General features: G+C 51.6%; 2 protein-coding genes across 2 annotated transcripts in view; both read right to left on the reverse strand.

The window, feature by feature from the left end:
* Positions 1-13240, reverse strand: part of LOC125439818 (SLAM family member 7-like) — a 273063-nt gene that overhangs the window by 77989 nt on the left and 181834 nt on the right. The window lies entirely within an intron of this gene.
* The window catches only part of LOC125439826 (T-lymphocyte surface antigen Ly-9-like), a 109628-nt gene continuing 103815 nt past the window's right edge, over positions 7428-13240 (reverse strand). Inside the window, exon 6 of the mRNA XM_048509105.1 lies at positions 7428-7847. Within this exon, the coding sequence (XP_048365062.1) occupies positions 7806-7847 (42 nt within the window). The 3' untranslated portion in view covers positions 7428-7805. The remainder of the gene's footprint in view (positions 7848-13240) is intronic.

Here is a 13240-nt window from a genome sequence, read left to right on the forward strand (position 1 = left end):
GAGAGTTGGGTGTGGCGCCCACAGCCAACGGCAGCTTGCGCCTCAGCCCGGAGCCGAGAGCTCACGCAGCTGGAAACCGGTAGCGGCGTCCCACGACTGGACCGGAGCACCCGGCGGTTACCGCTAGCGTTAAGGGGGTCAGTGGCAGCGACTCCCCTTCACTTTCAAAGGCGCGGCGTGGCGCGGCGCCCGAGGCTGGAGTCAGGGCGCCTTGGCGGTTGCGGTGTTGGGGGTCGGTGGAGCCCCCCTCCTGTTTTCCAACGTGGACGCTGCTAGCCGGGGACTCCCGCAAAATAATAGCATCAAGCACAGGGGCAGTACCACGCTTTGCCACAGGGGCAGTACCACGCTTTGCCACATGTGGCAGCAGAGCGCTTAGCCCTGCTGCCGGATTTGGTATTGCGGGGACTGTGCCCTGGAGGTATCGATCCACTCCACTCACTTTGCAGACACAGCCCCGGACATTTATTCTGCGATAGTGGAACATTTCGGTGGTGAGCCAGGAAGTTGGGTGCCCTTAGTGGGACGGACGGTGGAATCTATTTGACAAGCCAACCATCTGGTGGGGAGCTGCTGAGACACGGGCACGTGTGGACAATTCCATCCTCCTGGGGACGTGTGAGCCAGTCGTGAGAGGGCTGGGTGGGCCACGCTCTAGGAGACTATTTCCGCACACGCCCATTATCCCAGGGTTATCCGGAGTGCCAAGTGGCAGTGGCCCCTCGGTTGCCCTGATTACCATCTGGTTGAATTTTCATCGGCCCCTTCCTTATATGGCTGACTCGGGTGGTGTGAGCCCCGGTCCTGCCGTCTGTATAATAGAACTTTCATTACAACAGAAATTTATTACCACCCCCACCGACCAGACCGGGAACCTCCCCCTAGGGGGCGGCTCACTTTGCCTTAGCTCTAGCGCCCCTTGTTCTGTACCTTTCTCCCCTCCAACCCCCCCTGATTTTGTTATCTGTCATTAGATCTTGTTGTTTATAAGCTAGGTGTTATAATTAGATGATATTAGGATGTATTAATCAATTGTCATAGATTGTATTAATGGTTTAAACTGCGGGCAGCCGCTGGAATCTGTATTTGTATTTATAGTTAATTTAGTCAGCCTATGTTCTAGATTAGGGTTTGATAGGTTAGGATTAGTTTAGCTAGTTGAATTGGATTATTATCCAGTGGGAATATCAGTCAGGTTTTAAGTAAGAGGGAGGTTGGTAGAGTTATGGGGGCACCAATTCCGGGGCTGGGGATCCCTGTGTTGATGGGACGGGGTAGATATGGCGGTGAAGCGTGACCATATATGATAAGAAGGCATGCGAGATGTGGGCAATATGCTCGTTTGCGCCTTCCTGACCTCCGACCCTATCGAGAAATGATGGTGGTAGGGATCCAGGGACACTCTAGCTAGGTCTTTGGTGTTAATTAATCTGCAGGTCCATCCAACAATAAGACCATGAATTGCTCCGAGACTTTCTCGAGGAGCCCAACAGGAATGGACCCTGGCATGTATCCACTAGCAAAAGAAACCTGGGTCGCCGAAGGTGAGACCCGTCGCAACTTAGTGAGTGATCCAAGCCCCGGGTTTTGTGATGCCTTCACCAATCACGAACCCAGGGCCGGGGTGGCGGGGTGGCATTGTTCATCCGTGAGTCTATTCCCTTTAGGGCAGTCCGATCCAGAAGAGATCACTGTGGCATGGAGATATTATACCGGCCTAGAAGTGGTTGGCCCCGGAGGAGATTGGCCGTTCTCCTGGTGTTACCGATTCGCCTAAGCGCACCAGGAAAGCAGCCTGCCTTGACTGCTGGAGGTGGTATTATCAGACTGGGCGTTGTGGTTCCCCAGACTTATTGTCTTGGGTGACTTCAACGTCCATGTCGATGCCGCCTCATGTACAACTGACCCGCGGACCTAGTCAATCATCCATGGCGGCGCTTCAAGGTTCTCTCCTTAATGGCAGAATTCTGGCCCCACCATGAGGAATCGGGCACTGCAGCTGGATTTGAGATCTTTGGGTGCGGGGGGATGAAATCTGGTCATATCCTCCTATTGACCAAAGAGTGCCATGGTCCGACCATTATGCCCTGAAGGTCCGGATGGACCTGCCAGCGCCACACCGATCTAGAGCAGCGGGCCAATTTTTGACCGCCAGCGCGGAGACTTATGGATCCCACTTGGTTTCCTATAGAATGTGCTCTGCGGACCCTGAACCCACCGGCACACTTTCGATGAGCAGGTGGAGGACTGGAATTCCGGCTCTGCGATGCTATCGAAGTTGTTGCTCCCTGAAACGTCCTCTACGTCCCCGATACTCGGCGCAGCTCCACCAATGGTATACCAGAGAGTTGCGTCATATGAAGCTGAGGGCTTAAGAGCGTCTAGAAGCGAGTGTGGAGGAGAAATCTCAGCCCGTGGCCAGTATGCGAACATCTTATAGGGCGTTTATGAAAGCCTATGAGGATATGGCGGCGAAGGAAGCGAAGAGGACCTTCTTCTCCTCCTCTCTCGCATTCAGCTAGCTCTCGCCCAGCACAACTGTTTTAAATAGATTAGGTCATTGACCTCCTTATTGGAGAGATCTTCAAACCCTCAATTGGATGATATTAGCTGTAGAGGCGATTTATGAGAGGCTTTCTTGGATAAGAATTCGGCGTCGGCTCCGCCATGCGACCTTCCATCCACATTGGATACAATTGATGCTTGAACTGGAGACTCCCCTTGCGGAGTCTTCCTGGCCCTTGTTTGGCCCAGTTTTTTCCCTGCTCTCTGAAGCAGCTGTTGACAGAACCTTAGCTGCTGTTAGACCTACTACCTGTCCTCTGGATCCGTGCCGCGTCTTGGCTTGTAAAACTTGCCGAGCGGGCCTACACGATACCCCATCTGTTGGGTATAATCAATAGCTTCTACTTCCGAGCAAGGAGCTTTTCGAGATAATGTGTTGAAGGAGGCAGTGGATCCACCCACTCTTAACCCAAAGACCATGTCGTTAGATCGAGAGAGATCTGGCCAGTGCATTACCGCCCCGTCTTCGAATCTTTCGTTTCTGGGGAAGGTAATTGAGAGAGTGGTGCTGGAGCAGCTTCAAGGTTTTTCTGGATGGCGCATGGGCTTTTCGACCCCTTCAGTCCGGCTTCCGTGCTGGGCATGGGAGACGAGAGACTGTCCTCGTCGCCGTCACAGATACCCACTCCGTATCCAGCTTGACCAGAGGCCGGATCGGCGCTGTTGGTGTTGTTAGATCTCACACTTGGCGTTTGATGTGAGAGTCGACCATGACCTTTGACCCCACCGCCTGGCCGCCTCCAGAGTGCGGGGGACTGTCCCTTCAATGGATAGTCTCGTTCCTCCGGGGCCGGAATCAGCAAAGTGAAGATGCTTGGGGATGAAACCTCCCAGAGATTAGTGCCGGCTCCAATCGCGGTGTACCCCAGAGAGCGTTGTTATCCCCGCTGTTATTTGCTTACATCTATCATCGCGACCCTTGCTCAGCTGGTGCGGAGTTTCGGGCTGGTTTGTCATCAGTATGCTGATGACACGCAGCTCATTCTGTTGATGGAGGAGCAGCCGCCGCCTGCAGCTCTACAGCACTGTTTGGAAGCGATGTGGCTGGTTCCCAGTTGCGACAGAGCAGGTTAAAACTGAATCCATCGAAGAGCGGAGATCCTCTGTAGCTTGGCCGCGAGGGGGAGGTCGGGACTTTCCATGCCGCGGTGATTGTGGGAGGGGTCACATTGGCGCCCGAAGGCCCCTCCGTCCGCAGCCTGAAGTCCCGCGGACGTTGATCTAACTTTTGATGGAGACCCGAAGGTGGCCCCATACAACCCGGTGCTGCTTTTTTCCACCTCGCGTCAAGCCCGGCGGTTGGCCCCCCTTCACTCTCCTGGCCCGGACCACAGCCCGCGGTGATCCATGCAACAGTCATCTCCAGATTAGACTATTGTAACTCGCTCTACGCGGGCCTTCCCTTGCGTTTGATCCGGAGATTAAAACTGGTTCAGCATGCAGCGGCACGCCTGCTGACAGGTAGCGCCACCTGGGAACACATCCAGCCTGTATTGCGTCAGCTGCACTGGCTTCCAGTAGAGTTCCGGATCATTTTCAAGGTGTTGGTGTTGACCTTTAAGGCCTTACGTGGCCTGGGACCATCGTATCTTCGAGACCGCATCACCCCATATGTCCCTGCACGGCCTCTCCGATCAACTGAGGCCAATTTACTGAGTGGTCCCTGGCCCGCCCGGCGATGCGGCCTGGCCTCCACGTGGGCCAAGGGCGCTTCACGGCTCTGGCCCGGCCTGGTGGGGCAATAAGGCATCTCCCCTCCCAGCTGTCCGGGCCCTGTGGGACTGCCAGGTAAGGGAGGTTCCTTGGGGGGGGAGCCTGTAAAAGGCAGAGGCTGTTCCGCCCGGGCCTTTGGAGAAACCATCCCGGCTGACTGTGCCCCTCTCTCCTCCTGGCTGACACATCTGCTTGGAGCCGCGTTGTCACTTCCCAAGGAGACCTACCATCCCCTCCCCACTTTGGGGGGAAGAGGGAACTTAAAGTTGGATATCGGACGCCACTTATATTATATTATATATATTTTATTATATTGTGACTTGTTGTTGTATAACTGTTAGAATTTATTCTATGGTTTTACCGCCGCTTTAACGTTTTTAAGGTTTTAATTGTCTTACAGTGTTTTTATATGTTGTACATCGCCCAGAGCCCTTCGGGGATGGGGCGATACAAAAATCCAATCAATCAATCAATCAATCAATCAATCAATCAATCAATCAATAAACAAACAAACAAACAAACAAACAAACAAACAAACAAACAAACAAACAAACAAACAAACAAACAAACAAACAAACAAACAAACAAACAAACAAACAAACAAACAAACAAACAAACAAACAAACAAATAGTGATAAATAAATAAAATCTGAAATGTAATTTTAAGTAATGCTTTATGGTGGCAATCGAGGCTTCTGTCTGGACAGCAGTGGAATCAACTTCAAGACTTCTAGGGTTGGCTAGGTGACACTATTTGGTACTCCCAAGATCCTTCTCAGAAATTGTACTTGGATTTGTTCGATATCAGATTGAAAGTCACTGACCCAAATTGGGATGCCATAGAGAATGTTTGGCAATAGCTTTGCTTGGAAGATTTTTAGAGCGGCTATTACTGATTGGTGAGAAGAGTGTGTTAAATTAGCTCCTTGGAGGAAGGAGGGGCATGCTGGCGGGGAGAGTTGATAACAATCGAAGGTCAGGGCCTCTGGCCACGTGCTGAGAGCTTTGTTCTTTTGTATGTGTGTCGTTTTGTTCATATTGCTTTTATAGCATTTTTATGAGTATTTTTGTATTGTAAATGTTTCAATTAATAAATGAATACTTTTTAAAAAAGTTTGGCTTAGAAGGAAAAGCCACAGAAGAGCAGGGACACATAGTTTTTGAGAAAAAGCGGTTCTGCAAAACTAAGGCCGGCTAAGATTCACTTGGCCTGCTGGTGACCTGGTGGCAGGTCAGGCAAATATGGGGAGAAATTGCAGCCTCCAAATAATGATAACGCTGGTCAGGGGCGTCACATGTCCCCGGCGGAGGCCATTCAGTCATGTGGGGGTGGAAAATTGCCCCCAAACCCCTCCTTCCCCCCCCCACACTCCAAGCCACCAGCCAGACCCACGCAGACTTTCCCTGGTTTCCCCTCTGCTCCCTTGGGTGGGAAGCCGACTCAGGCCAGCGGGGAGAAGCCGCAAAGCTCCAGGTGACCTCGGGAGGGGATAAAGGCCAGACTCGTGAGGAGGGACCCTGTCCACCCTGTCCCTCACTGCAACTTGGCGGTGGCAGCAGCCTGCCGGGCCCAGCCCGGGAGCTGCAGGACAGCACCACCACAGAGGCGTACCTAGGCAAACTGGAGCCCTGGGCAAAACCAGAGTTTGATGCCCCCCCCCCATGGGCGGCCACCCTCCCCCACTGTGACCAAACAATGATTTTTTCCACCAGGTCGTTTCAAAGTCACTATCACATTATAGAACATGCCCCAACTCACAAATCTGAACACAGCAATAGGCCATGCCACACAGCAGAAATAATTTTTGGAAAACATTTTCAAAATGCTTTCAAAATGTTTTATTACTGCTATGAAAACATTTTATGTTTTATGTTTTATGCTGTTATGCTGATTATGTTACAAGTTTGTTAACCTGATATAGAAATATTTAGTATTTATTAAGCTGATGTTGGACTATTGCTAGGGCAGTGGTGGCGAATCTATGGCACTGGTGCCAGAGGTGGCACTCAGAGGCCTTTCTGTGGGCACGCGTGCACAGAGTTCATCATGTGGGGGGCAGAAAATCACCCCCCCATACACACACCTACCCTGTTTCCCCGAATATAAGACATCCCCTAAAAATAAGACATAGTAGAGGTTTTGCTGAAGTGCAAAATATAAGGCATCCCCCGAAAGTAAGACATAGCAAAGTTTTTGTTGGGAAGCATGCCCTACGAACAGAACACAGAAAAATAAGACATCCCCTGAAAATAAGACATAGCGCATCTTTGGGTGCAAAAATTAATATAAGACACTGTCTTATATTCGGGGAAACACGGTAGGCTGGCCTGGGCATGAACCTTTACCTGGGAGTAAGCTTGGTTGCTGGCAATGGGGCTTGCTTCTGAGTAAACCCTCCTAGAGTCGTGATTCACCCATTCGAAGCGTTGCACGGTTGCTTCACCAAGCTTACTCCCGAGTAACATGCACCTTGGAGCCAACTGTTTTTTTCTAAACTAAAATCTCAGTATTCAGGTTAAATGGCCGTGTTGGCACTTTGCGATAAATAAGTGGCTTTGGGTTGCAATTTGGGCACTCAGTCTCGAAAAAGTTCGCCATCACTGTGCTAGGGTTTATTGTAAACGAGGTTGTTATTATGCCTAGTTCTATTGTATTGATATGTTGTTGTTTATTCATTATGAATTAAAAATCAAACCAAACTCACTCGATGAGTTCAAGGATTTTATTGAAGACATGAGAAAGACGGGAGAAGTTCTGAAGAAAAGGCACCAAAGCAGTTCATAATATGTTGCAGCAACTCTCCACCCCAACATGTGAACCAAGACATTAAGGAAAAGTCCAGCCTGAAGGCCCGTCCCAGCCACCGAGCTCCAAGGCCAGGGAAGCAGATAAAACAGCACCTGCAATTACAAAAGCACTCCCCAGTACTTCCCCCTCCCAACCATGGCTTCCTGACACCTGCAGACCTTTACAGTTTTCATTCACTCCCCTGTATCTGGAGATGCGGGTCTCAGCACTTGGGCGGTAGCACTACGAAGGTGGGATTTGTGGGGAGAAATAAGAACCATTTGTGGGGAGAAATAAGAACCATTTGTGGGGAGAAATAAGAACCATTTGTGGGGAGAAATAAGAACCATTTGTGGGGAGAAATAAGAACCAGACAGGACTCCTTCCATGTCCTTGAACTGCTTATTTATTAAAATACCAGGTTATTCTCCTTTCCTTAGAGAAATACCAGGTTATTCTCTGTGCTGCCTTTCTACCCATATGTAAGAACAATAACAATTATATTGCTACCCCGGACAGGCTGGACTCAGGGTGGCTTGCAATACAGTAATACATACAATGCAATTAGACCTTTGAGTTTCAAACCACAATTCGCATTCAAATACAGTAATAATTTAAGCATCCCTGGATTGGTGCTGTCCTGAAGATGCCGTCTCGGGAGGAGGGCCCAGTCCAGGGCACGCTGTTGAGAACCAAGAGGTAAGAGGAAGCAGGGGAGAGCGAAGGCCACGCTGTGGTTTTAACCACTGCTGTCCTCGACCGTCGGCCTGGCAGAACATGTCTGTCTTGCAGGGCCTGCGGAAATGCACACGATCCCACAGAGCTCTGGTTTTACTTGACAGAGTGTTCCTCCAGGTTGGATCATTTTAGGGCAAGGCACCACTAACAGATTAGACGTCGCCAAGAGTAAAGCTCTCGGAGGGGTATATGGGATCAATTTCTCAATGGATGCAACGTATACAATCACTCAAGAAACAAGCGCGCTGCATCAACCGCTTATATTATCAGTATTTCAACAAACATTAAAGTGCAACAGTGAAAAAAGTGCAGAAACCAACAGTGCAATACTCTCATACAACTCTATACGATGTAGCACATCAATCTCAATAGCAGCTCTTTGGTGTCGTCTTCAAACAGTCCTTTTAGTTAGTCCGTATACATACTAGGACGGATTCTCTCTCTTGAAGACTGTCAACCGATTTCAACATGCTGCGTTCCCTGTATTCCGTCAAACTGACTTGCTGTACATATGGTAGACAAACGGACTGGTCTTAGCCAAGTCCGATAGACACAATTAACGGGTTGCGCTACTGTAACCGTTTTCGATTCAATCTTCTTCAGATTATGATTAATTCGTCAGTCTTGGTTGGGATCTGTGAAATATTCATATATATAAATAAGTTTTAAATTTTTTTTACACATAATAGCATTTTCTCATTTTAACAATTATATATTTCATGTATTCTTAACACAAATATATATATATATTTATTAAATACATATTCAATAAATATTGTATAAATAATTTTAAAACACTTACAACTCTTCAAGGTGATATTTTCACATCCATTCTTTTTCCCTTTCTAGCTAGGCGTAGTCTCTCGCCTCATTATTTAACGCTCTTTTATTATTTATTATTTAACGCTCAAATAATGATGCCCAAAATTCGAGAGTAAGCCCCAGGCAGAGAGGTGAGGACAAGAATTTCCATACATAAGGTGCCAGTACAGAGAAGACCCTGCCCGTGGCTGTTTGCCCCTTTGCCTCCAGAGGAAGGGCAGGTTCTTGTGGACAGGAGCAGACAATTGAAGGGAACAGATCAAGAGCCCCAGAGACCTCTGGATAGTGTGGGGGCCGCAGCCTTTGACCTTGGCCTGGGATGTTATTTTTAAAAGAATCAGGTTCTCCCCCCCCTCCCCTTTTCTTGTTCCCCGTGATCCCTCTGCTGGGGTCTTGCTAAATTAAATAGAAAGAATACCACAGAATGTTAGACCCACATATCAATCGACTGATGGCCTGCGGTAGTTTTATGTTGTTTTTATCTTAATTTTCAGTGGTAGTTCTAAAGTGTATGTTTTAAGGTATTTATAATGTTTCATATTTTATCAAATGTCGGAAACCGCCCTGAGTCCACTAGGGAAGGGCAGTGAAAAAATCCAACAAACAAATAAAATGTGGGGTTTCAAACTTCCCCTTCAGGATGCAAGGTCTGGGTTCGAATCCAGAGACCACAGAACAGATGCCGCAATGGCTGAGGTCCTGTGGGGTGCCATTGCTTGGTGCCAGCTTCTCAGATGGGGCCTCATCTCAGCCGCACCCCGAATGCAGCAGTGGGGGGGCTGCCACCATTATCACAAACACCCCCCCCATCAAGAGCTTGTCTCCCCAGTACTTTCCTTGTTGTAGACAGGTCTGTGTTTTGGCCACCAGGGGGCACTCCGTAACTTTCCAGGGCCCAAAGGGAAGACCTGGAACTCGGAGTCTGCAGTAATTCCCTCCCACGTTTTTTTTCCTGCTTGAGGATGAGCAACAGTGAGAAAAGGGACAACTGTTCCCGTGTACCTGGCAGCCCTAATTCTCTCCAGTCCCTCTTGCTCACCTGAACAGCAAGGAGCTCTCCTGGGTCTCAGGAAGAGGTCTTTCCTATCACCTCCTGCCTGGTCCTTTTTAACTGGAGACACCACCTGGGATTGAACCGGGGACCCGTTACACGCAGAGCCAGAGTTCTACCACTGAGCCACGGCCCTCGCCCAATTTTGACTGATTCTTTTCTGGTATGAGAGACAGCTGTTGGGCCTGAGACCACTGAATGGAACCTCTGAGAACTGAAGAAGTATACCTGTGGGTGCTGGGTGCTGCCAGGACCAGAGACCAGAAGATTCCCAGCCTGCTTGTGAGCTCTCCAGACAGCCTCTAGCAGGAAACCGGGGGGGGGGGTTGGCCTGAAAAGCCCCCTCCCCTAGCACCAGGGCAGAGGAAAGAAGAGGCAGAGTCCTTTCCTGGGCTGGAGGAAAATGGATACGCTCCCAGCATGCTCTTTTGGGGGGTCAGCAGTATCATAGAATCATCTGGAGACTGTCCTGATGGCACCCCCCCCCAAGTTTGGTGCAGTTTGGTTCAGGGGGACCAAAGTTATGGACCCTCAAAAGGGTAGCCCCCATCTCCTTAGCAAAGAATGGGGGATGGGGCACCCCCTTTGAGGGTCCCACTGGCCTTTTTGGAATGCAAAGGGAAACATCTTCCTACCTCCTGAGCGGAGCCTACAAATGTCAGCCAAAGCAACTCTCTTCTCCCAGGCCGGCTCCCCAACCCCTGGCAGCTATTTCCAGGTCGCAGCAGTAACAAGTCCTTTGCAGAAAGGGAAACATGCCGGGGCTGCTTTGGAAAGCGAAAGTAGATCTGACTCGGGTGGAGTCACATTACCCCGACCTCCAACTGTTTGGAGAGAGGGATGTGAGAGAAAAACGTTGCTTTGGGGTTCTGGGAGAGGGGCGCAGAGCACTTGAACCCGACAGACACCACTCCTGACCCACCTGGCTTCCACCCCTTACAGGAGGGGGCTCATTTTGCACTCCTCACTCGGCTCCATCCTCTCCTTCACCAGCCACGCTCCGCTGGTTCTCCAGTGCCCACCCCCTCCCTCCACCCCCTTCAGAGCAGCGGGGCTCAGGGCTGCTTTCTCCTGCAGCTGCCTGTGTGAAGTTGCAGCGGACCTGCCAGTGACTGCCTGCCAGACCCGAATCCCAGCTTTTTTTGAGGGGATCGAGTGGCAGGGCAGGGGGAGGCCAATCCCCCCCCCCGAAAGGACATCTCCCTGGCTTTCGCTGGCATCCCTTTTTGAGCATCCTTAGCGCCCCCCCCCCCAAATCCATATCCAGGGATGATTCCCTGATAAAACTGCAGCACAAAACAGCGCAGATCCTGCGCTCTGCACCAGGACCCAGACAGACCCGCAACGGTTTGGGCATTCCTCAGGCTCTCTCCCTCCCTCCCTCCCTCCCTCCCTCCCTCCCTCCCTCCCACACACACACACTGAACCGGCTCAGGAGGAGGGGGGTCCTACTGTAGGATCGGGATGATTCAAGTCTCTCCCAAGCTTTGAATATCAGAAGGTGGAGAGATGTTGGAGGCAGGGCGGCAAGCTCACACACACACACACCCAAGCAGCAAGCAGCGGCAGCAGAGGCATTCCTCCCATTGGGCAAAGTGGCCAGTTGCCCAGGGCGCCCCCTTGTGGGGGGAGCAAAAACTGCAGGTTCGTCTGTGGGATTTTTTGTATTTTCAGTGTTTCTCCATTTTTGGCCTGCAGATGGCGCAGTTTTTAGGCTAGCAGCACCAGAAATTCAGGGATTTTTTTCTGGAGACTCTCCTGATGATATCACCCAGGTTTGGTGAGGTTTGGTTCAGGGAGTCCAAAGTTATGGACTCCCAAAGGGAGTGTCCCCATCCCCCATTGTTTCCAATGGGAGCTAATAGGAGATGGGGCTACACCTTTGACGGTGCATAACTTTGGACCCCTTGAACCAAACTTCAGACCTGGTGGAAAAAAATCGTTGTTTAGTCACGGTGGGAGAGGGTGGCCGCCCATGGGGGGGCATCAAACGCAGGTTTTGCCCAGGGCTCCAGTTTGCCTAGGTACGCCACTGAGCGGCAGCCTGAAAGCTGGTGGCAAAGTCCTCATTAGGGGATGGGGTGGCCAGCTGATGGAGATGCTGCGGCCACCGGCCCCTGAGGCCACCGGCAGCCCTGCCCAAGCCAGAGAGGCTGGCGGGGGGCAGGGACACGGGCCAGGCAGGCTCTGCTGGGCTAGGCTTTTAAATTTGCACAGCCCCCCCTTCTCTTCCTAACTCAGGGCAGTTGCACACCCCACAAAATCAGATAATGCCCGCCTCCCTTGGCTCTGCACTCCACAAGAATGCCCACAGAGTAACTCATCTGTTGTGTGTTTCCCCGGCCGAAAGTGTGGGGTGAGCTGGTTTAAAGGCATGCTATTTTTAAAGAGGCCTTCCAGTCACCTGAGCAGCTCACTCTGAAATGTAAGGAGGAGGTAAAGATAGTTCCGGGGGAAACTGGATTGAGCTTTGGGGGTGGGGGTGGTACCCATCTTCTTCCGTAGCAGCTGGAATGTTTGCAGATCAAGAAGGGGGGGTGTCAGCTATTTGGGCGGCAGGAGCTCCGCAGGGAGAGGGGAAGGCTGGGCGCAGGGATGGGCGTGCAAAGCGTCTCCCCCCTCACCCCAGTAAAAACAGTCAAGGGAAAAAGTCAGCAGCAGCAGGCAGCACAGCAGAGCCCCACCCAGAGGTGTTTTGCAAACCCACACAAAGCCTTGAACAGCGGTGGGGGGGGGAGAGAGCCAGGCCTGTCCCGCCTGCTCACCAGTTGCCTCCTTCGGCTCTCCCCTCGAGGGACAGCGCGAGGCTCCTGCTGTGACCTGTCTCCGGCCGCTCTTCTCCTGGTTTGTCCCCGCCCCCTCTGCCTCCCCGCCCCTCCTGCCAACTGGAGGCCTGCTTGGGCCGCACACAGCACACATCCGCCCAGGGCTAGGCAGACGCCAGTCAGGCAAGAAGTGTGGGGGGGAGCAATTTTCCGCCCCCCACGTGACTCCACGGGGCACCGCCCGGGACATTCGTCCCCGGATGTCCCTGTGGGCCTGATGCCTCTGGCGCTCTGGGGTGGGAAACAGGGGAGTGCCCCAGAAGGCTATGCGGCAGCCCAAAAATCAGGACTTTTTAAAAACCCCATGGGACGCGGGACAAATTGTTCAAAAGCGTGACGGTCCTGCTAAAAGCGGGATGTCTGGTCACCATAGTGTAAGTCCCTCAGTCCAGGGAGGAGGGGGCCCAGGCGGAGGGGGCAAAGGCAGAGGAATTAGCCCGGCTGGAAGCCCTTCAGGATCCTGCCGACCCTGGCCCAGCCCCCCCATGTGGCATCAGCCTAGTGGGCCCTTACAGTGGCTCTTAGGAACACCTGTGACATGCCACTCAGCACATTTGCCCCACACCCCACACGGAGGACTGTGAAGGAAGACATGTTCAAAGTATAGTTCGCGCACAAGAGAATGTCTTGGCTGCCCAGCCCCCCCCCCCCCGCCAGCCAATGTGGCATCAGCCTAGCAGGCCCTTACAGCAGCGTAACCCTGAGGAATGCCACTCACGCAGGACATTTGCCCAGCAC

The sequence above is a fragment of the Sphaerodactylus townsendi genome, linkage group LG01 (assembly GCF_021028975.2).
Source record: "Sphaerodactylus townsendi isolate TG3544 linkage group LG01, MPM_Stown_v2.3, whole genome shotgun sequence".
NCBI classification, from domain to species: domain Eukaryota; kingdom Metazoa; phylum Chordata; class Lepidosauria; order Squamata; family Sphaerodactylidae; genus Sphaerodactylus; species Sphaerodactylus townsendi.